Below are 21,485 nucleotides of genomic sequence, written 5' to 3'. Positions count from 1 at the left end.
AGACTTCCTCCTCGGCGAGTTTTCATAAACAAAACCGCATTTTTCTCCGGTCGGGGCCGCAGCGATTCCCTCCCGTCGGCCTGACACCTTTTAACGGATTCCGGCTCCCGATTTTTAAAAACCCCAAAACCCGCGCAGGAAGCTGGAAGTCGGCGTTTCCGATTCGAAGAAGCGACGCGGGTAAACGGGTCCCCGTGCGTGCCGCGCTTGTTGTCTTTGTCCCGAGTCGTCAGCTGGAACCGAGAGACCCACCTGCCAATCCGCGCACTACCTGCTTTTTAACTAGATGCTTTTCACCTGTCAGTCATATTGGTCCACTGCGTAGCCGGCGAGGAGCTTTTATTTTTCTTCAGGTGAGTCGAAGGAGCCCCTGGGATTTTCCTGCATTGCGCACCCGAGCTGCTGCATGAGGTCGCTACGTTAGCTAGCCAGCTAGCCACAGAGCTAGCTCGCCCCCGAACTGCTGGCCGTGTTTCGCTCTCCGTGCGGCGGACGGACTCCACGGGCCCGCTCGCCCCACAGACGGGGCCGTTAGCGCCGAACGCGGGGCGCTGACACGTTTGCAAAGGGGCTTGAATTCGGGTCACGTCATCGGATTGCATTTAATGAGCCGCGGGTTGTTTGTGCAAACTGTTCTTGAGCAGGAAGCGAGGTCCTCGACCTGTGTTTTGTTACCGCGTCCACTGCCGCGTGTCCGTTTTGAAAGGTGCATGCTTTGTCTTCCGTTATGTCCGTCTCTGTGATCATGAGGAGACCCGACGCACGATTAACGTTACGGCACATGTTGTTCATCCTACTTACATAATTGTTCTATTTGACCGAATTGTTACGTTTTCAGCAGTATTTCTACGCGTGTATTCCTCCTAAATTGTTCTTTTGAAGTGTGCATAAGTATATTTTGAGCAACTAGGACGAAAAGGATTTGATTATGTAAACATACTTAGCCAATAAAGCTGATGCCAATTAAAACGGTCTAATGCAGTTTACCTCTTGCCTGCAGATATGAGATTAGATAACATGATTTCCAAAAAAAAATAATCAGGGACTCATAATGTTATGACACGTAGTCCAACTTGATTATCAGATCCTAAAAAAGGCGATGTGGTTGTAAATCACATCTTATCATTTCAGTTTAAATACTTGTATGTCATAAGGCATTTTTGAGAACCATGATTCCTAAAACGTTTGTTTTGCTTTTGGTCAATAAAGCACGAGAGCCAGCAGAATGTGTCTTTTTCTAATAATCCCATCACTTCATATAATCAAGTGTGTAAAGCAGCAGCCAGTAAATGATTGGTAAAACTTGACCAAAATACAAGAAGTAATGTGATCCGTTCCAGGTTCACAGTTTTGTTTACTAAAGGTTGGAAGCTTTTATCACTTTGTTATCAGCCGTTTGTTTCACTTCCTCTCTCCTGAATTTGCCTGCATGGCTTACCAGCTGATCTTAGATCCTAACAGCCATCTTGCTTCCTTCTTCCCTCCCTTTTAGACATGGTGAAGCAGACGAAGGCCAAGACGTTCCAGGCCTACCTGGACTCCTGCCACCGGCGCTACAGTTGTGTACACTGTCGCGCCCATCTGGCAAACCACGATGATCTCATCTCCAAGGTCGGCATGCCACCCCTTTTGTTGTCGAGAATAATTCAGGTGCAGCATAGCGCCGCCCAATGACCCAAGTTTAGAGAGTAGATAAACTGGAAAAACTGGACTGCCCTAATAAGAAAGAGCGTTCCACAGTATTCATATTGTGTTGCAATATATAAAGTAGACACATAAGTCATTTTTCTCCTTATTTTGTTGCTCATTTCCCTTTTAGTCTTTCCAAGGAAGTCAAGGCCGAGCCTACCTCTTCAACTCTGTGTAAGTATTTTGTTTTTAAATGTTACCACATGTTGGCACAATGATTGTAGAAAAACAGCTACGGCTGTTTATTTATTTATTTATTTTTCCAACTGTATTTTTACCTCAATAACTGCTGTATGAGGGTAGATAGGGACTTTCTTGTTTTTAATAAAACACTTTCTTTCATGGTTTCATTTAATTTACTACTTTTTCAAATCTTTTCAGATTAGATTAGGGTTCGATTAGTTATCCATGAAGACAAATTCCCAGAATCAGGCATGTTTGGCACAGACCACATTACCAACAGATAATTAGATTTTCTCTTTGAACTGAGTGAACCTTAAAGTCCAATTCCCTCACACTACTTGAGGGGTCAGAAACGCACTCTAACCCTAAAATGAAAGCCCCTTAAGTAAATTAAGCACTTAATCGTACGTTTAAGGTTTAAATCCAATCGATGCTGATCATCTGTTTTCACGGATCTAAACTGAAACCCTTCTTCCCCCGCGACTGTTTAATGAACTTTCATCTTTTGAGTCCCTTTAAAAAAAAAAGAAAAAAAAGAAGCAGCAATATAGGACAGTAGGCCGTCGCCTGGTTTGCGCGGCGATGGCAGTAGTTTAATTACCGAGACGCGGAGAGGAGTTTCTGTCTGAAGGCGCTGGTTTCGGTTGCAGGGTGAACGTCGGCTGTGGCCCTGCGGAGGAGCGGCTGCTGCTCACCGGCCTTCACGCAGTGGCCGACATTTACTGCGAAAACTGTCACACCACGCTGGGCTGGAAATATGTAAGTTTACTTTTACAAAGTAGATCACCAAACTCAGATCAATGTTATTTCTGACACCTGGATTGTCTGATCACATTGGTGAGGAAGCGCACATCAGCTGCGTCGTATCAAGTTATTTACATGGGTAGAGCTACTATGTAACATTTGAACCCACTTTTCTCCCTCTACACATTTAATGATTTTGATTGTTATTAATGGGCACTATTTGTATATCATCTACTCTTAATGAGAGTAGTACAGGGTGGTCTGTGCACATGATGGAACTGAAATAATAAAATATTTTCTTATACCCTTATTCTCCTCTGCAGGAACAAGCCTTTGAGCTGAGTCAGAAGTACAAGGAGGGGAAGTTCATCATCGAGCTGTCCCACATGATAAAGGACAACGGCTGGGACTGAGAGGGAAATCTTCGTCTTTCATCATGACTTTTTTTCAAAGGTTGCATCCCCCTCGACATAAAAAGGGTTCCAGTGTAGCTTCCTCATCCCGCGTACGAGCCATCGCTGTGTCACACTTCCACTTCGTGCGGCTTTCGCAAAGAATAGCATGTGATGCCTTATCTTTTTCTGCTATTCATGTTTTCCCAGCGACCTCAACAACACATTTGCTGGTCTTGCTATCCAGATTGCTAGCTGTGCTGGGACATGGACCGAATGAGTGCAGGGTTTGTGTGTGTGTGTGTGTGTGCGCGTGTGTGTGAAAGGCTGGGAGACATAGTCACACAGGCAGGAGCGCGTGTCGGATTTTAAAGCGTGTGTTTGAGTGATGAGCGCTTAACCGTCCTGCTGTGTGGGGACGAGGCCACTGCTAGTCAAATAATCTGACCGTACAAATCAGATGCAGGTATTTGGGGTTTTCCTCGAGTTTAAGGTGAACACCTTTAGACATCTGGCCCAAACTAAGTAAAGTGTACAGGCCTGTTTGACCCTTGGATCACTTTTGAGTGATGACGTTTTGTGGGAATGCTTTAAAGCAGTAGGAGTTTCTTTTATTTGATTTTATCGGTGACATTCATATTTTTTATGGTAAGATCTGAAACCGTTGTTTAGATTTGGCTAAAGGCAATCGGGATGCTGAATTAGTGATCTTAAAGCCCACAAAAGTCTCCTGCAGGAATTCTTAAATCTGTATTTTAGTGTAAATGTTAGTGTGTTGAAATGTCTTTTAGCTGGATGGTGTAGCGAAGCAGGGTTCACATCTAGAGGGACATCTCCACTTTTACTTAATGCTGATAAGAATGATCCTACATGTGTTTGTGTGTAGCCTAACTCAGAGCTGCCCCTACCGATCCATTCACTCAACCGTGTTAGAGCAAAGTGTGGTGAGGATTATGTAGCATATTTATGGTGATTATTTTTTATGTCTGCTTCTTCCATTCAATGTGTATTATTTTAACCTAATCTTTCATTAAAATACAGTGTGTCTGTAACCTGCGGTTGCTTTTTTTTTTTTTTCTCCTTGTGATGTGTTATATATTATCTCATTTTGCATCTGGTTCTCACACACATACTTTAATTATAGATAATAAACAAAGACAAAGTCTGATCTTAAAGCCCTGAGAACTGATCATCTTTCCTTTGGCATCATTTTAAATTAAATAACTGTTTGTGCCTCAGTGGTGTTGGAACAAACTGTCCTGAAGGTCATGATTTTCTTTTGTAATTTATTATGAAAAAATGTTGTTCAAGCTCTCGTTTACAGGAAGAATGAAATCCAACAGGAAGACAGTCAGTACATCTGCCAACAGATGGCGATGTGGATACTTTTAAGGATAATGGTAGATAAGTCAAGTTGATTATACCCCCATATGTACATACTATACATTGCTCTGCCAGTCTAAAGCCTTAAACACTCATTTTTTCCTCCTTTTCTTTAAAATACATATAATTCCAATCAAAAGCTAGATAAAACCATGAGTAATGTGTAATATTTAACAACATTTAGCCTTGACTGCGCTTACACCAGATGTTGTATAATATGTATTATCTGGAAAGCACTTTGTTACCATTATTAATATGAAAATCAAACCACACATTATTTTTTATTGAAAGCTGATTCAAAGATTGTCAAAAAAATGGTCTTAGGATATAAAATGATCTAGATAAAAAAAACACCAAGGGATGCTATGAGATCAAGAAAGGTAAAGGTAGAAAGTTGGATAGTTCAAAATTAATTTTACAGAACTTGTACAAAAGACCTATATAAATGTTCTACAGTGAATTAGGAAGAGGCATGTTTTTACAGCTGATATTAGATTCTAAAGTGTGACCTTGACATGCAGATCTAGAATGTGTCCCTGAGGTCACTTATTGCAGACGGTAGTACCTTTTTTGACTGAGAGAATGGTTGATTCAAATTGACCTCTCCTAGCTAGGGTATTCCATGGTGAAAAAATAGGTCTACAATGCAGCTGTATGGGAGAGTGGCTATATGATGGATATTATGGCCACTGTGATACTAGGCCTCCATATATTACTTTGTTATTCCATGTTTTAATTAAAGATTAAACACAGTATATGTGGTTGCTTTAACTACTTGAAACATATACTAATAATATGCCAGCATGTGGTAAACTAGCGTTTCAACTGCAGTCAGTACACTTGCAGCAGAAGATACCATAGTATAGCCTGTACACAGTAAAAACTACTCAAACAATATACTGTAGTACTAAAATCGATGCGCGGGTGAAAAAATAATAACAAAAAAATACAATCAAATTGGAATAATTTGGACAGTATATTTTAGGGTGCATTAAACAATAAGGGTTTGCCATTTTCACGCTGTTTGTCTCGAGCACCCCCGTGTCCACTCAAATGGATCGTTCCGAGGTGGTTGGTCATGTGACTTTTTCCGTATCGCCATTTTCCTCTTCCACACCGGTGCTCTTTGCTGTCAGCTACGTTGTCGCCCTCTCTCAGTGCAATTAACCTGTACGCGGCTGGCGGTGGGAAAGGAAGAAACCTAAACGAAAGAAGAAGATAGTCTGACTTGTAGTTGCGTCGCCCCGAGAGAAGTGCGAGAATGTCTTCCGAGGAGACCCCCGAGTACTCGCCTTTCTTCGCTGTGATGGGAGCCTCTGCGGCCATGGTCTTCAGCGGTAACTACACCAGCTCCTTCATCTGACTTCTCGACCTTTAACGTCACGTTCGCAACGCTAACCGCGGACGAGCTCGGTCGGATGCCCGTTTATTGTTTCCAAAGCCATGACGGCATAGGGGTTTGTGTTAAAGAGAAACGGTGTTGGGTGTTAGCGGAGTCCGTCACGGCTCGCGCGCGCACGCACGCACGCACGCACATACCTGGCGAGGATGGTTTCCACCGAGCTGCTTCTGACCAATCGACGTTAGCTCCTCGAGAAGCTAAGGCTGTAGCTAGCTACCTCCTCTATTAGCCTGGTTATATCATATCGAGCGGTGATGCTACCTTTCTCGATGACGCAGACTCTCTTTGAGGTGGCAGCTGCGTCGATCAGGCCTTCTTTAATCTGTAATAATATACTCGTATTGAGGCACGCGGAGGTCTAGACCGCCCCCCCCCAAACCCCTGAACAATACGATGCGTACGATTATTGTGGGGATTAATGCCAGTCCTACTGCTCATCCGTGTAATGTGTAGTATTACAGGAGGGCCAGCATCTAGGCCCAAACACGAGTGAGGGGAATTGGGGGAATATCCATCCATTCATTCATTCATGTTCAGCATCCACTCGAGGCGGGGTGCACACGGGCTGTGAGCGAGGAAATAACGCAGTAGACATCGTGGCTTCTAAAATATTTTTTTTCCGGTGGTGGGGGGAATCAGTCAGATGACGTCAATTCCTACAGACACCTGCCTCTATCATGCTGAAATGATTGATGTTATTATGAAATCAGGTCACACTATTTTTTGTAAAATAGTCATGTCATGCCTGTGCTTCAATCAAAATATTTTTTTTTCTTTTTAAATTGAAATCATTTATACTTACAGTAAAGCCTGAACGCTCTGTTTTAAGCAATATCCATCACCCACAGAGACACCTAGACACCAGTGTTAATTGGGCTTTACACCTGTGAATCATGAATATAAAACTTCAACTATAAAAAATCTCTAAATCTATTCTCAATAGTCCAGGAATTCTCAAAGGAATACTCACAGCAGCTCAATCTCAAGTCTGTGTGACCTGATGACCTGAACATGTGATGTCCATCCTTATCAATTATGGGATGGCAAAACCATTATTGAATCTTATGTATGACCGTTCCGTCCCTTAATAGTACAGAGAAAAGAGTTGCTTGGTACAAAGATGTTAAAACTAATTATGGGTTGCTTATTCACACGATACTTGCGTGTAGTGAGTAAATCGGCACATAGCCCATGCAAGTGTTAAGACACCCACTGCAAGTGAAAAGTGGTGGAGGGATTTCATTTAATTGCTTCTGCTAGTCTTTTATGATAAGCAGGTAACATCTCATTTTTTGGGTTGTCATAGAAACCAGGTTACGATAAACAGCAATTGGCCTTCAGAGTGGGACATCCACTCGGTGGCAATGAACAACACAGACTGGTCATTGTCTTTATTTGTCATTGTTCTGCTTGTGGTGCTGGTCAACTATCTGTGGTGAAGGGTTACCATGTTGAGTAATTGTAGTAGAGGAACCTCTTACATGCAAACCACACGCATGTGAATGAAGGGTAAATGCAAGAAAGTGATCAAGACTGACGTTGTGTTGTCTTTATTTGTTTGCACGGTTAAAACACACTAGAAGTAAATCAAATGGGAGGCAGCAAGCCAAGGGGCTCATACAAAGTTTTTCAGTACAAAATATTTTCCACGTTTGCAGAAATCAGATGGCAAGATGACGGAAACATATAAAAAAATAACAACAAAAACATAAAATCCAGAGATAAAAAAGGCAGGGCTACGGTATTGTTTTAGATTGATCAGATATACAGAACATGCGCTCCGTGCAGATTGATTACAAATGTGTGACAAGCCAATATCCATGAGATGGAATGTCACACAGAGTATAGAGGGAAACCTTAAGTAGTCAAGTATTGCCGTGTGCAAGTTTTCATGCATTGGAAGGATAGAGTACAACTATTAATCCATTTTTAAACATGTTTCATAAAAGGTTTGAGAGCAAAATCTTAATATTAGGGGCACTATTGTGATTTGCCAGTACCTTTCTGGTTCCTCATTCATAGGTGGCTGGTCAGAAAAAACTCAATCCATAATTTCATTTTGTCTTTCACCTGCACGTTGAGTCTGAAATCAATTTGTCTGGGTTCAATATTCTCACCTAGGAAAATCCATATCTTGTCTGGTTTGAGTTTATTTTTTCTCATTAAATGTTTTCCACGGTAGGAATAAACACCTGAATTAACAGGAAGTATCTCCTCTTTGACGCAGCGTTCGGAGCAGCGTATGGGACGGCGAAGAGCGGCACAGGCATCGCTGCCATGTCCGTGATGCGGCCAGAGCTCATCATGAAGTCCATCATCCCCGTGGTCATGGCTGGTATCATTGCCATCTACGGGCTGGTGGTGGCTGTGCTGATAGCAAACAACATCTCTGAGAGAGTGACGCTTTACAAGTAAGCTGAACTTCATTTTTTTTTTTTATATATATTGCTTCTCCTTATTTAGGTTGAGAAACATTATTTCTGGCAGCATCCTCTAAGTAGTTTGGATGCTTTTGATTTAAAGTGCAAAGACTTTAAGTAACACAAAATAGATTTTAGTCCAATAGTTCTAAAGGTATTTTTAACCACTAGGGCTTTTATTCTTTTACATGTTTTTCTAAATGTTTAATTTCCTAATTAAAGGAATTCATTTTTGTCACTGTTTTCTATTTGGAAAAAAGTATGGCCAAAACATTACAAATTTGCTTGAGAGGGCTTTACAATCTGTTCACTTGCGACATCCTCTGACCCAGGACCCTCACTATTTCTGGCTCTAAGTAGATTTAGTGAGGTGCTAACTGGTCAGAAGTGATGCAAAAACTGACCCATGAAGCGCAGTGTCAGTCTTCCATCGTCTGGTTTGTCTCTGAAGTCTTACCTATATGTGACCCAGTTTCTGTAACCTCATGGCTCTGCATTTTTTATATACTGCCATTATCTGGTCATGGCTCACATCTTTGGTTATAACTTCAGTGTTTGGAGGATTCTGATGAAGCTGAATATCAGCCCGAAAATTCTTTTGGTATGTTGCATTTGTTGTATTATCTGTGTCAGACGGTGTGACCATTTGTTTCTTTCCAACAGGAGCTTCCTGCACCTCGGTGCCGGTCTGAGCGTGGGCCTGAGCGGCCTGGCGGCCGGGTTCGCCATAGGCATCGTGGGCGACGCCGGCGTGCGAGGCACCGCCCAGCAGCCCCGGCTTTTCGTGGGCATGATCCTGATCCTCATCTTCGCCGAGGTGCTGGGGCTTTACGGCCTCATCGTGGCTCTCATCTTATCTACAAAATAAATGTCCGCATCAAACACCATCTCATTCATTCCACATCGAAGCAGCAGCAGGAACAACAAATAGGAGATTTTCACCTACTTCCATTACACCCCGCGGGTCTGACAGGATGGGATAGCAACGGAATCACCTCAGCGGTCTCCTTGACTACTGTGTCCTCAGTAGACGTGATATGTCCATATCGTTTAAAGCCATCCGGTTGTGTCAGGTCTTGTGCGAACCGAACGGGGGCATGAAGATGTGTAGCGGTTGTTGTGGGATGATGTGTGGACGGTCTGCTTGATTTGTTGTTTCGATCTTAACCTGTACAGTGAACCAGAGTCCCTGCACCCTTGTAAATGTAGTAACCAGTCTGTGCTGTGAGTGAGTATCAACGTTTATCCCTCTGCCCGTTCCCCTCCTCGGGTTCATGTTTTCTGTTGGGGATTTTTATCGTCGGTTTTCCGGTTGATGACTGCTGAAGAATCGTACACACTAGTGTTTTATTTTTACACGTTCTTTTTCGGGGACCATTTCTGAATCTGGTGGGGAGCTGTCGATACGTTTATTTTTTTTGTTCACTATTTATGAAAAGTTATGAAGATTTTGACTTTATGAAACTGTCTAAATGGAATACTGTTCATTGAACACCCTATAAACATAAAATATATAAATTATCTGTGTATAGTTAGATTCATTGCACTGTGGGTAATTGTTCTCAGTGCTTGGAATTCCTCTGGATGTAGTGATTTATTAATGGAGGATGTCCAGATGTTGACATGGAGTTGACAGTGTTTGTGTGTGTGTGTGTGTGTGTCTGAATGATCCGAGTGCATAATGTGTGTGCAGGTCTTTGTTTAATATGACATTCTCAACACTAGTATCGTTTACCTGTAGTGCAACTGTCTTTATTTTTTATTTTTATTTTTGTTTAAGGTGAGAGCTCACTGTTCAGTCATGCCTGTCAGATTTCCAAATAAAACTCAACCTCCTCCAGAACATCATCGTCAAGCCTTTTTTGGGGGGGTAATAATTTAATGACTTCATGTAAAGTGTTTAGTCTTTTTAGATTCTCGTGCATCTGTGAGCAATTTGTCAAAAATGGAAATTGGGTAGGAGTTAATTTAATAGCTGACTAAATTAAAAGTGATGTTCACGAAACATTTCAATCCTTTCATGCTTAAGTGGAAATGAATGGCTTCTTATATTGATAATTAAAATAATCCATTTCTATGCTTCAGACAATAGGATTGCTCGTCTGATCTTCTGTTAATGTTGCTAAACTGAAATTAAAAACATTTGATTTCATATACAAAGAACTTTGTAGACAGTGACATGATTTCCTTGATATCCAGCATACACGTAATGTTTTGAAGGGGCGTTGAGTATTGACAAGTCTTACTTCACGTTATCTATGTTAACACTTGGGCAGGCTTCTCATTCATTTTGGAACATAGTTTTACTGATTTAAAAAGAAAAAAATCGCAACTTGTTTGAGTATTTTCGGATCATGCTGTGTCGTTGAATACCATCTAAACGTCTCCTCCTCCGAGCAGCACCACTCGTCCCTCTGGCTTCAACATGCACGCAGACACGCAGACGGACTGTTATTGTTTACGGTCACGCTGATGTAAAGTGGGTCATAGAAAAACGGAGCCCGGCCGCTCGTGCACACGGCAGGTAACGTTAACGCTTTTTTTTCTTCTTCTTCTTCTTCTCTCGCGCAGATAGCACCGGGGGAAGCTAACAGGCTAGTTTACGCTAGGTCTAGATCCGCATCGCCATTCCCCCCCCCCCCCCCCCCCGATTACGTGGGTGACAACCCGTGTTGCAGAGCCGACATCCGCCGGTGCACCGAAAGCTACACGTCCCCACGCGCACAACAACCTGCGCGGACATACACCGAGCTGCGCGTGAGCGTGTTACACCCCGCTGACATGTCAACGCCTCCGCGGTTCGACGGGTTGAGCTCTGTGGGGCTAGCCGTAGCTAGCTAGGCTAGGTGGCTAAATGGAGCCAGTGAGAAGAAGAACGAGATCTCACGTCAGAAGACCATCACAACTTTGCTGATGGTGACGCTTCGCCGCGGTCAAGCACAGGACTGCAACCGGCCGGCTTCAAGCGGCGAGTCAAGAAGTTGTGGGTGATATTGGTGATTATGTTTCACCCATTAAACGGTTTACTTTGCTATGATAACACGGCACGTAGCTGTAATGTTAGCAAATGTTAGTGTTGGGAGAAGACGTCAGAATAGCAATAAAAAAAGAGTAACATCAATGACGTGCAATACTCAAAGATGATCATATTTAACGTTGGTCAATTTGTTTCGCAGCTTCTGGACTGATGCTCTTCCTCCAGCATCTGGACTGAACCTCAGCTGATCCGGCAGTCTCTTTTCTCCCGTTGCTGCCATGTCCAGGCGCAGCAGGAACAGCCGCGCATGGAGGTATGTCTGGGGCGGGATGCGAAGGGATGCTGACGAATGGAGCCATGGCCGCTCCGAGGTAAGCATACATGGGCTCCTGTTCCTTTGCACCTAAAGCTCTCAACAGACTCTTGTCTCAACACTTGTCTCAACACTTGTCTCACCCGGGGCAGGAGATCCACCTCCACCCCCCCCCCCCCCCCCCCCCCCAAGTTAAAGCCACCAATTTGCAATTTGCCTTTGTAAACAGATTAGGTTTAAGTTGTTTGCATGCTTTGTATCAGAACCATTTTCCTTCACTAGTCCACCGCTGTCTCCAACTTTGGGCGCTGCAGCCGCCCGACGTCAAGACAAACGCCGCGTCACACAACGACGCAACGTTCCCTTGAGTTAGTTTCCGTCTCTCTCTCTCTGCGCCGTCGCTCCCCAGTTCAGCGATTCGGACTCCGAGGCAGACTTTTCAGCAGTGGTGGTCCCCCCGGTCCCCAGTGCAGTGCCCGTCACCGGAGAGTCCTACTGTGGCTGCGACGCTCAGGCGGAGAACAGCTACAACCCTCGCCTGCGAGGTTTCCACCAAGTCAAAGACTGCCACTGTGGCGAAGACGACCAAGGTACGGGACAGCTTCTGCCGATCAAGGGTCCCGTTTGTTATTTAAAGGTCCATTTGGTGATGCCACGTGAGTGACACGCCATTCGCACCAATCGGGTTCTTTTAATAAAAAAATAAAAAAATGTATTGCGTGCTACGCTCTGCTCACATATATGTTGTCTGGAAATGAAATGTGACCCCTGGAGGACTGAGCGCGTCGCGATGTTTCAGAGTTCGACTGGGTTTGGGACGGCAACGGTGGATCGACGGCGACGTTGCTGAGCTGCGAGGACCGAAAAGTGAGCTTCCACTCGGATTACAGCTGTGGCACGGCAGCGATCCGTGGCTCCAGAGAGCTGGCTGAAGGGCAGCACTTCTGGGAGATCAAGATGACGTCCCCAGTGTATGGAACCGACATGGTGAACCTGCTGCACCTTATCTCCTAACACCCGATGGCAGCATGTACGCTCCCTGAAGATTTGTCCCTTAACTGTTCTTTTGATCGGTGCAGATGGTCGGCATCGGTACTTTTGATGTCAATCTAGACAAATACAGACACTCGTTCTGCAGCCTGTTGGGAAAAGATGCAGACAGCTGGGGTCTTTCCTACACTGGTGAGATTAACGCGACATGCTGCGCTGTAGCAGTAGCTTCTCGCCATGAGTACTGTACGTGTGTGACATGGCTGGTTTCTCTTTCACTTTGTCAGGCTTACTGCATCACAAAGGAGACAAAATGAACTTCTCCTCGCGGTTCGGACAGGGCTCCATCATCGGGATCCACCTGGACACGTGGCACGGCACACTCACTTTCTTCAAAAATCGCAAGTGTATAGGTCAGTAGCAACAAACTCATTATTTAATAGTGTTTTTCTTTCAGTTATATTGAATAAATACTCATACATGTACTGTACTTGACAACCAAATTGTCACTGCTCTCTGGTACTCCCGTATAAACGAAACATACCTGTGGACACGGACATGGTTGAGTGGGTATTCTTGGCTAACTTTACGCGCTGGAATTGTAACCCAAAGTCGCCATTCCCTTGACAGGGGTTGCTTCCGCGGAGCTGCAGAATAAGAAGTTCTACCCGATGGCGTGCTCCACAGCGGCGAAGAGCAGCATGAAGGTGATCCGATCCTGCTCCGCCAGCACCTCCCTGCTGTACCTCTGCTGCGCTCGCATTCGCCAGCTGATGCCCGACTGTATGGACACGCTGGACGTGCTGCCGCTGCCACCAGGCCTTCGCCAGTTGCTCCACAACAAGCTGGGCTGGGTGCTCAGTCTCAACAGTGGCAGCAGAGAGGAAGCCGCCGAGGGGCCCTCCCGCTCGCCCGCGCCCCCCTCGGCTAGACCGTCCTCCTCTGAGAGCGACTCGGAGGGTTGCACAACTGACCTCGAAGCGTGTCGGAGGAAGAGATGCCGCTGGACGTGAGTGCCCAGCTGGAGCCCCCCCTCCCCACGCCCCCCCCCCCCTCTCTTAAACACTGGCAGATCACTGGATGTCCTCTGGCGTCTGATCTAGTGTTTCCGATAAAGATAATAGCAGGATCAGAGTGGTGCGTAAGTGGGAAATTGTGGCAGGCAGTATTTCTGCCTACATGCTTTACTGTGATCTCCGATGCCATTCAGATAACTCGTCATACTTTCCGTATCCAAACCAGCTTCAGTAATGAGTCACACATGTGCGGTGTTAATAATGTTAGTGACCGTAATTTGTTGCCATTCGTGTAGAGCGATTAGTGGAGTTCTGCAGGAACGGACTGTGCAGCGTAACACTGAAGTCAGGTTTGGCCAAATTTTGATCTTCATCCTGATACATTTGCAAAAAGGAGAGAATGTATATTTTAGGGATGTACTGATACTGCAATTGGGCCGAAATTGATTTGATTTCTGCACCCTGTAGCTGGCTTAGGATATATTATTTTATTAATATATAACATTTATGTTTATTTGTTTCAAAAAGTTAGCAGAGCAATGTTTCCATTTACTTCAACACACCGAGGCATACATCGTATTAATTAAACACCGGTAACGGTTCTCTGTATCAACTTCGAGGTATCAATATCTGTATTGGGACTCAAAACATTGGTGCATCCGTTTAAATATTTTTCAACCTGTATGCACATAATGTGTGTTGGTCTCACCTCAATGCTATTGATGCATTGTCCTAGTTATATGTTACATGTTTTACTTGCATCTGCAATTTTCTGGTGAGTTGCCAAAGTGAGAGACTTTCCAATAAGTGAAGCGAATAGGAAGAGAGACACGCCATAGATCAAAGAGTATTCTTCATTCCTTATGGAAATGTTACAGCTCTAAGACAAACTCTTTTTAAATAAAAATGTTTAGGACTCACAAAAAATAGATGGTTTTAACCTGAATGTATTTTGCACCTGTTAGTGCTCCTAAAACAAAACTATTTCGTCATCTCCAAAAGTAATAAATAACCTTTGGGTTCTTATTTTGTAAGAAATTTGAGAGAAAAAAAATCTTGACACTTCTGGCACCATCCATTCGTCACCAGGTTTTGAAATCCTATGTCACTTGTTTGTAGAAACTATGGTTTTGCTTTTTTCAAAAGATATTGCTCGGAAATCCTTGTTCTAAAATGAAGCTCTTTTAAATCTGACTATGAAACTAGTATGCCACTCGGAGAAAACTGATGCACATGTAAAGTTACTTTAAATCATTGTTATATTTTACTGTATAGAGCTTTTTAAAAAGTTAGGTTCTTTTTGATTTTTAAAATTATTATTTTTTTAACTGATCTGTTCATGCAAGTGTGTTGTTTTGCTTCCCCAAGGCCTTTACCTATCACTTCCTGTGCCTAATGGTACTTTAATCATTTCAGTGTCAAACACTCGCCTTGTTGGACTAATAGCTGGCTTTAAAAAGTTCCTTGTTTCATACAAATTAGATTCCAATGATGAAAAGTTGTCAGCAGAAAGTGAGTTTCAGTAGAAGCTTCTCCCGCCGCTCCTGGAGAATAACAATGACTCTTATTTGGAGAGTAACGTGCCCAGGTGCTGGAGATGTGCGGTCTTCCCACTGCTGCCTGAGTCACTCCTCAAGGGTCTTGGTTCAAGTAGACAGGCACAAACATTCATTGTACTATGCAATACAAACATTGTATTTGATAATGGTTTTCAGAAGCAATGTGTATTTTAAGATGCGACAACAACAGTGGTGAAGGTACCAGAGGACCGCGGTCATCAGTCATGAGTAGTGTGACGTGACACACATAAACCTGTCCAGTTATGTAATGTTTTATCAGATCATCTCTATAGATCTAGTAATGTAAATTAGTCTAAGTTAGCAGATGTATTTTTGTCTTCTTTCCCAGGATCTTTCTTCACATTGATGCATCCAAGCACTTTTCTTACTGTTTTACTGTAAATAGGAAAATTCTAAGTGTTTCTTCCATACCGTGTCATATTAATAATACTGTATGTGATGGCCTTTACTTGCCTTTTTCTGTATAACTTATCAGCATGATTTACAGCTGAAAATATATGGGTGTGTTATCATTTAGCAAAAAAACCCCGGCAAGATTCCATTTTTTAACTTCAAATAAAATGCTCTTCAGTCTTCATTGTTTGCTTTTTCATCTTTTCATTTAATTTAAAATATCAAGTAATACTTGCCGGATACCACTGGAGTGGATCCAAAGGTCTGAACTGAGCAAAAGCAAAACGTCGTTAAAGTGAGTAATATTAATGAATTGTCATTAAGAGTAGAATGTGCCCGAAGTCAAAAGTTTCCTACTTGATTGTTCCACCGCGGAACCAAAGGCGCAGTCACCGTTTACACGGACCGTTTTGCCGCTGCACCGAGTGAGCGGAAGCTGTGTGCGTCGCTTGCGGAGGTCAGGTGGAGCGGTTCGCGTCAGGGACATTCAGGTACTTCCAGCATGTGATTTCTGGGCTTGAACAATATCGATAAATCGGAAACTGTTCGGTAAAAACACCCAGTTGTTTTTATGTTTTTATTATAACCTCTAGCGCTAGCTAGCAGTCTCGGGTTAGCCTCGTAAACGTTCCATCAGGACTGTCACGTCTGTATTTTCTCCACGTTGACCGCTTGACATCATTGAGTTCCTCCTGTAACCAAAGAGCCGTAAATAACCTGCGTTATTCTCCTGCAGGCTAAACCTTGACCGGTGTTGATCCGCGAGGAGAAACGTTAGCAGCCGCGCGTCAGTCATGGCGAAGAAGAAGCAACTTCGTCTCATAGCGGAAATGGCTCGGAAGATCCGGGCGTACCGAGAACTCAAGTCCCGGCTGCGTGAGTCTCAGAAATACGCGCTGGACTACGGGACGATGAGGCGGCCCCACACGGGGAAGATGCTGCCCGTGCTGGCCTGGCAGGACGTCCGCAGGGAGAGTCGCCTCTTCTCCCTGCTGGCCGGTATGAGGCTGTTCGGAGTGGGCCGCCTCTTGACCCGCAAGTCCTGGCTGGAGGAGCACGCGGAGCCCAGCTACTGGCAGATCACCAAGGTCAAGGTGGACTACACCGCTGAGGTGAGAGCGGGGCCACGTCCACGCACCACCACTGAGTTTTCGATCTGCATGTTTTTATGCACGTGCGTGAAAATGCAGTTTTGTGTTTTTTAGGATGTCTGTTAGGAAATGCACGCAACCCAATTACACCTCATTCCTGTGTTTTCTAGAACCTGGATCATGGCAAAGCATGGGGGATCCTCACCCTCAAAGGTAAGAGCGTCCCCTGTTTATTGCATGTTTACCCATGGTATGTCATTATAGGGTTTCAGCAGCCTTCACTGACTGGTACTTTTGTGCTGGGCAGGTAAACAGGAGAGCGAGGTCAAGGAGGTGGCCAAGGCAATGTACCACGACTGGCGCCTGGTTCCCAAACACATGGAGCAGCAGTTGAAGGACTTTGTGCCGGGCCCTGAGCCGCCTGTGCGCTACGTCCCCTACCCTCCCCTGCTGCGCGCCATGCTGCTGGCTAAGCACAAGAAGGCAGCAGGCAGCGTATTGGCAGAGGAGCCCGTCTTGCCTTTAAAGCGGGATGTCCTGCTCAGCAAAGACTATTTCCGCAGTCAGGAGCAAGAGGCGCAGAGGACGGAGGGGACGGCGGTGTGATTACTATGTTGCTGTTGATGAAATCTTGGACATTTTTGACCAAATCAATGTTGACAGAGGTGTCAACGTCTTCTGTGCAAGTGCATTGGAATCCGTCACCTCAATGTCCCGATAAGTCCTGGACTCAAATGACTTCTCTGCACGTTTTCATCTGGAGTAGGCCTCTACGAGTGTGATGTGTCTATGCATTGTGGTAAATATTAAATATTAAGATGAAATCACGCTGCCATCATGGTTTTTTGTTTGATTTACTTGCATTATAGAGTAGTAGTACTTCACTAGGGCAATCACAGACTCTTTGCTCTGAGAGTGTACACTAAACATTGCTACGGAACTCCTATATAACTTAAACACCATTTTATAACATGTATAGAATAGTAGACCTGGCACGCAAAAGTTTAACATGATTGTATTTTGCCTTATTAGACCCTCTGATTCCGTTTTGATGATATTTTAATTATTATAGTCACACGTTTCCTATTTAATATCTTTAACTTTCAAATTGTAATAACTGGGAAACTTTGGGTGCTCCGATACATCAGGCAGGGCCCTCAATCTGTAGGTTTAAAAAAATTAAATTATATTTTTTGCAGGAAATATTACAAATTTCTAGAATGAAATTGATGTATTAATAGTGATTTAATTCCCAAGTCCAAACGGAGCAGGAAATTAATCTGCCAGAATGACCGAAGGTGGGATTTGGAACGGCTTTGAATACAATAAACATGATCACAGTGCGGACTGAAAATTCATTTCACATATAAATATGCAAACATTTATTCAAAACAAACTACTAAATTGTCAGATTCATGTGTCCAAATAATGTAAACGCTACATATGTCACAGAGGACTATCACAAGAAATCTGAAAAATAACCTTTGATGTCATCAGACATTAAAACGAAATTGCATTTGAATCTGTCTCTTTTGTGAGGAGGACCACGATTTGAGATTAATTAACATTACCATTGAATCTATTTAACAAAAATAATCATACATGTTTGTTTTATGAATGTATGAATGAACGCTACGACGCCACGTGCACGCGCACTGGGAAGCATTCCAAAACGCGCGTGCGTACGTACGTAAATCTTCATCTTTTCCTCCTCGCAGCGTGTCGCTCCTTCCGTCCAGCGCCGTCACAATGATCTGCCTGCTTCTGTCCATATTTTCATACGTCTTCCAGTCAGGTTCGTGCAAAGTCCTTCGATATTTGGCGCGTGATTCGCCATTTGTTTACTTTGACTTCCACTCCGGACACGCTCACAGTTTCCACTCGTCGTGAGCCGGAGATGCTAACGTCACCTCGCCGGTGGTACGTTTTATCAGGGTGGCCTGTTAAACTGTAACACCTGAGTTACGGTTTAACGTGGTCGCTTGTTTAACCCTTACACCGGAGTTACGAATTAAAAGGATCGCCCGTTTAACCCGGAGTTACGGTTCAACAGGCGACCCGTTTAAACCGTAACACCGGAGTCACGGTTTAACATGGTCGCTTGTTACGCCGTAGCATCTGAGTTACAGTTTAAAAGGGTCTCCTGTTAAACCATAACACCGCAGTTACAGTTTAAAAGGATCGCCTGTTGAACCCTTAAACCAGAGTTACAGTTCAACGGTCACCTGTTAAACCGTAACACCGGTGTTATGTGTGTTATGTTAGATATTTGTTAATCTAACAATCGCTCCTTGAACTTCAACAATAAGACACACTTGTGGAGATGCTCTCAGTCTTTTTTAAGCTGATCTTGTGCGTGTGCTGCTGATGTGGGAGTCGGTGTGTATCCACAGGGTGGCATGCTGCAAGTAAAGCATTTATTACTGTAACACACACCATGGATTTCAATGTTAAATAAAATATGTTATTGTGTTATTTTTGATCCTAGGCTGCTCCGGTGTGAATGAGCGCACCTTTGTCGCCGTGAAGCCGGATGGCGTGCAGCGGAAACTGGTGGGAGAAATCCTGCGGCGCTTTGAGAAGAAAGGGTTCAAACTGGTCGGCCTCAAGCTGGTGCAGGTAATTGGGATGAAGGACTTTTATCTTCTCCTGAGACACTATTTCCAAACTAGTTGGATGCTAGATTCATGATCCAAATAAATAAACATGGTTAACAATGAATTTATTGTGTGTCCTCAGGCATCTGAGGATCTACTGAGGGAACACTACTGGGACCTGAGGAGCAAGCCTTTCTTCCGGGATCTGATGAGCTACATGAGCTCTGGACCGATGGTGGCAATGGTGAGATTCTCCTGCACGCCGTCCACGTGTCCACGAGATATCAGAGGCGTTCAAAAACTCACCCAGGGGGTTCGCGTTTGCTAATAACCTGCATAATAAGTAATGTTGCACAGTGAAAAGCAGGTCATCAAGCTGCCGTTAAATGGTCCTCGGGATGAAAAGATGAGATCTTGTCCCATCAGCCCCCCCCCCCCCCTTTCTGCATGCAGCAGTCATGTGCGTGTCTCTGTTCAGGTGTGGGAGGGTTCTGACGTAGTCAAGACCGCGCGTAAGATGCTGGGAGAGACGGACCCCGCCGCCTCGCTGCCTGGAACCATCCGGGGGGATTTCTGCGTGGAAGTGGGCAGGTACGATCGATCACGCGACGCTTCGGTTCTCCCTCCCCTGAAAGGAACATGTGAGGCCTTATTTACTGGAGGTATTTTTACTTGTCACGGTAGGAAAAAGAGTTGTGACCAATTAAATGTAGTGTGGGTGCATCATTTTTAAGTGTCCCACTGGGCAATGAGAGCGTGTTAAGAAATACACACATCGTCGTATACTATAAAATTATGAAAAAAAGAAAATGTGTTAGATATGTTTACGCTACCAGTTTGATTAAATGTCTTTTATATCTGTGTGAGGAATTCTGTTTTTGATTGATTGAGCAGTTCTTGTCTGACATATTTCTTCACTGAAAAATATGTCATTAAAATTCAGTCTGTCTTAAAAGTCTTGTAAAATAAATAGAAAGGCGCGGTATATGCTGCCAAAAAAGGGTATGTTAAAACATTTAAATAAGTTATTAATAAGTCATATATTGAAAAAGTTCTTAAAACTACCATAGTATAGTTTTGCTAAAATACATCCTAAAATAACCACAGTATTGTATGTTGAATCTTTCCTAAAAATGATAGAATTTCAAATCGTTATTAAAAAGTAATCGTATGGTTATGCCAAAAAAGTTTATGAATACTATTTTAAAAGAAAAGTATGTTGGAAACAATCATGAAAAAATCTAGTTATAATACTATAGAATAAAAGGATTCTATATAATAATAGTTATAGTAAAAATCCCCAAAAAAAACCTAGTGCAGCGTGTCGGTGCCGTGAATTGAGCCTAGTAGCTCATAACAGAATATTACTAATAGTAAAAACTTGATTTAAAGGTCAAACAAACGCTGTTATTGTGTTCCTCGTGGCAGGAACGTGATCCACGGCAGCGACTCGGTGCCGAGCGCGCGGAGGGAGGTCTCTCTGTGGTTCAAACAGAGCGAGCTCCACTGCTGGGAGGACAGCAGCAGCCACTGGATCTACAGCTGAGGCTCCGCAGGACCCGCGTGACCTCCGACCTGTGGCCAGACCACGGGCAGGGATCTCACCGCACCTCAGACACACACACACACAGGGGAGAAGAGACGCGAGCGCTTCCCATCATGCATCTCTCTGAACCACCTCTCCGAGGTGAGATGTGTCCAAACCAAGTGAGCAATAACTCCACAGCGTGACAGTGTGCTTCTGTTACAGCTTTTATTCTATTCTTTGTATAGTCCTTGGGTTTATAGTTATAGTTGTTCCCCATGTTTGAGGTTTAATCGTGGAACCATGAAGGTTCACTTCTACAGAAATCTTTATCCATGAACATGTGCAAAGTGTTTAAATTTCCACAGCAGCGCTTTTTCTGTGTCTTGTTGTGAAAAGTCATCCAAATGAAGATGTTTCTCCTTATCAGATCTTCCAAAGACAACAATTAACAGCAATCAGCCGACACCTTTATTGCCTTTCTGCACACATGTTTCAGTGTACTGTGCTTTTAAATTAGAATTGTGTAAGGTGGTAAAAAAAAAACGATCAGCTCACGTGAGAATACTTGAATGTAAATGTTTCGGCTCATTTTTCCAAATTGAAGGACAAACTGCCCTGAATGAAATTGACTGATGTATTTTGTCGTATAAAATTGTGCTTTTCTGAAATCCCATGATGCTGAATGACTTGTCAAAAACAATAAATCTGAAACCCTTGATGTTGAGTCAGGAAATTCAAGTAATTCACACATCAAACTACGTTTTGTCAGCACACAAATATCTTTAAT

At 43.7% G+C, this 21,485-nt stretch overlaps 5 protein-coding genes across 7 annotated transcripts; all 5 read left to right on the top strand.

The window, feature by feature from the left end:
* The first annotated feature begins 15 nt into the window (after window positions 1-15).
* Window positions 16-4,060, top strand: ypel3 (yippee-like 3). Its single transcript, XM_037476547.2, has 5 exons — window positions 16-353; window positions 1,493-1,611; window positions 1,820-1,863; window positions 2,523-2,631; window positions 2,940-4,060. Exons 2-5 carry the CDS (start codon window positions 1,495-1,497, stop codon window positions 3,027-3,029), a joined length of 360 nt encoding a protein of 119 aa, XP_037332444.1. The 5' UTR covers window positions 16-353; window positions 1,493-1,494; the 3' UTR covers window positions 3,030-4,060.
* A 1,408-nt stretch (window positions 4,061-5,468) lies between these two features.
* Window positions 5,469-10,056, top strand: atp6v0ca (ATPase H+ transporting V0 subunit ca). Its single transcript, XM_037476546.2, has 3 exons — window positions 5,469-5,728; window positions 8,021-8,204; window positions 8,877-10,056. The coding sequence occupies exons 1-3, from the start codon at window positions 5,653-5,655 to the stop codon at window positions 9,079-9,081; spliced, it is 465 nt and encodes a 154-aa protein (XP_037332443.1). The 5' UTR covers window positions 5,469-5,652; the 3' UTR covers window positions 9,082-10,056.
* A 362-nt stretch (window positions 10,057-10,418) lies between these two features.
* On the top strand, window positions 10,419-15,666 carry spsb3a (splA/ryanodine receptor domain and SOCS box containing 3a). 2 transcript variants are annotated; one of them, XM_037476538.2, is made up of 7 exons: window positions 10,419-10,737; window positions 11,390-11,561; window positions 11,913-12,093; window positions 12,303-12,490; window positions 12,583-12,685; window positions 12,781-12,906; window positions 13,124-15,666. In XM_037476538.2, the coding sequence occupies exons 2-7, from the start codon at window positions 11,469-11,471 to the stop codon at window positions 13,504-13,506; spliced, it is 1,074 nt and encodes a 357-aa protein (XP_037332435.2). In that variant the 5' UTR covers window positions 10,419-10,737; window positions 11,390-11,468; the 3' UTR covers window positions 13,507-15,666. The 2 variants fall into 2 exon arrangements, with proteins under 2 accessions (XP_037332435.2, XP_037332436.2); XM_037476539.2 differs by lacking the exon at window positions 10,419-10,737 and adding an exon at window positions 10,862-11,209.
* Window positions 15,667-15,815: 149 nt separating this feature from the next.
* On the top strand, window positions 15,816-17,395 carry mrps34 (mitochondrial ribosomal protein S34). 2 transcript variants are annotated; one of them, XM_037476543.2, is made up of 4 exons: window positions 15,816-15,973; window positions 16,219-16,594; window positions 16,744-16,786; window positions 16,881-17,395. In XM_037476543.2, exons 2-4 carry the CDS (start codon window positions 16,277-16,279, stop codon window positions 17,177-17,179), a joined length of 660 nt encoding a protein of 219 aa, XP_037332440.2. In that variant the 5' UTR covers window positions 15,816-15,973; window positions 16,219-16,276; the 3' UTR covers window positions 17,180-17,395. The 2 variants fall into 2 exon arrangements, with proteins under 2 accessions (XP_037332440.2, XP_037332441.2); XM_037476544.2 differs by lacking the exon at window positions 15,816-15,973 and adding an exon at window positions 16,007-16,031.
* Window positions 17,396-18,220: 825 nt separating this feature from the next.
* nme3 (NME/NM23 nucleoside diphosphate kinase 3) lies at window positions 18,221-21,422 on the top strand. The gene is made up of 5 exons (XM_037476545.2): window positions 18,221-18,368; window positions 19,062-19,192; window positions 19,313-19,414; window positions 19,649-19,761; window positions 20,599-21,422. The coding sequence occupies exons 1-5, from the start codon at window positions 18,323-18,325 to the stop codon at window positions 20,714-20,716; spliced, it is 510 nt and encodes a 169-aa protein (XP_037332442.1). The 5' UTR covers window positions 18,221-18,322; the 3' UTR covers window positions 20,717-21,422.
* Window positions 21,423-21,485: the final 63 nt, after the last annotated feature.

Source organism: Pungitius pungitius, chromosome 12 (assembly GCF_949316345.1).
Source record: "Pungitius pungitius chromosome 12, fPunPun2.1, whole genome shotgun sequence".
Taxonomy (NCBI): domain Eukaryota; kingdom Metazoa; phylum Chordata; class Actinopteri; order Perciformes; family Gasterosteidae; genus Pungitius; species Pungitius pungitius.
The sequence above is the reverse complement of the archived record's forward strand: the minus strand, read 5'-3'. Positions and strand labels throughout refer to the sequence as shown.

Excerpts from the sequence above, each read along its gene's own strand:
- atp6v0ca (XM_037476546.2), top strand. The coding sequence starts at position 5,653 with ATGTCTTCCGAGGAGACCCCCGAGTACTCGCCTTTCTTCGCTGTGATG. Across the intron at positions 5,729-8,020 it reads TGCGGCCATGGTCTTCAGCG|CGTTCGGAGCAGCGTATGGG; the intron begins GTAACTACACCA and ends TCTTTGACGCAG. Across the intron at positions 8,205-8,876 it reads GAGAGAGTGACGCTTTACAA|GAGCTTCCTGCACCTCGGTG; the intron begins GTAAGCTGAACT and ends TCTTTCCAACAG.
- mrps34 (XM_037476543.2), top strand. The coding sequence starts at position 16,277 with ATGGCGAAGAAGAAGCAACTTCGTCTCATAGCGGAAATGGCTCGGAAG. Across the intron at positions 16,595-16,743 it reads AGGTGGACTACACCGCTGAG|AACCTGGATCATGGCAAAGC; the intron begins GTGAGAGCGGGG and ends TGTGTTTTCTAG. Across the intron at positions 16,787-16,880 it reads GGGGATCCTCACCCTCAAAG|GTAAACAGGAGAGCGAGGTC; the intron begins GTAAGAGCGTCC and ends TGTGCTGGGCAG.
- ypel3 (XM_037476547.2), top strand. The coding sequence starts at position 1,495 with ATGGTGAAGCAGACGAAGGCCAAGACGTTCCAGGCCTACCTGGACTCC. Across the intron at positions 1,864-2,522 it reads GCCTACCTCTTCAACTCTGT|GGTGAACGTCGGCTGTGGCC; the intron begins GTAAGTATTTTG and ends TTTCGGTTGCAG. Across the intron at positions 2,632-2,939 it reads CCACGCTGGGCTGGAAATAT|GAACAAGCCTTTGAGCTGAG; the intron begins GTAAGTTTACTT and ends TCTCCTCTGCAG.
- spsb3a (XM_037476538.2), top strand. The coding sequence starts at position 11,469 with ATGTCCAGGCGCAGCAGGAACAGCCGCGCATGGAGGTATGTCTGGGGC. Across the intron at positions 11,562-11,912 it reads GGAGCCATGGCCGCTCCGAG|TTCAGCGATTCGGACTCCGA; the intron begins GTAAGCATACAT and ends GTCGCTCCCCAG. Across the intron at positions 12,491-12,582 it reads CAGTGTATGGAACCGACATG|ATGGTCGGCATCGGTACTTT; the intron begins GTGAACCTGCTG and ends TGATCGGTGCAG.
- nme3 (XM_037476545.2), top strand. The coding sequence starts at position 18,323 with ATGATCTGCCTGCTTCTGTCCATATTTTCATACGTCTTCCAGTCAG. Across the intron at positions 18,369-19,061 it reads TTCATACGTCTTCCAGTCAG|GCTGCTCCGGTGTGAATGAG; the intron begins GTTCGTGCAAAG and ends TTTTGATCCTAG. Across the intron at positions 19,762-20,598 it reads TTCTGCGTGGAAGTGGGCAG|GAACGTGATCCACGGCAGCG; the intron begins GTACGATCGATC and ends TCCTCGTGGCAG.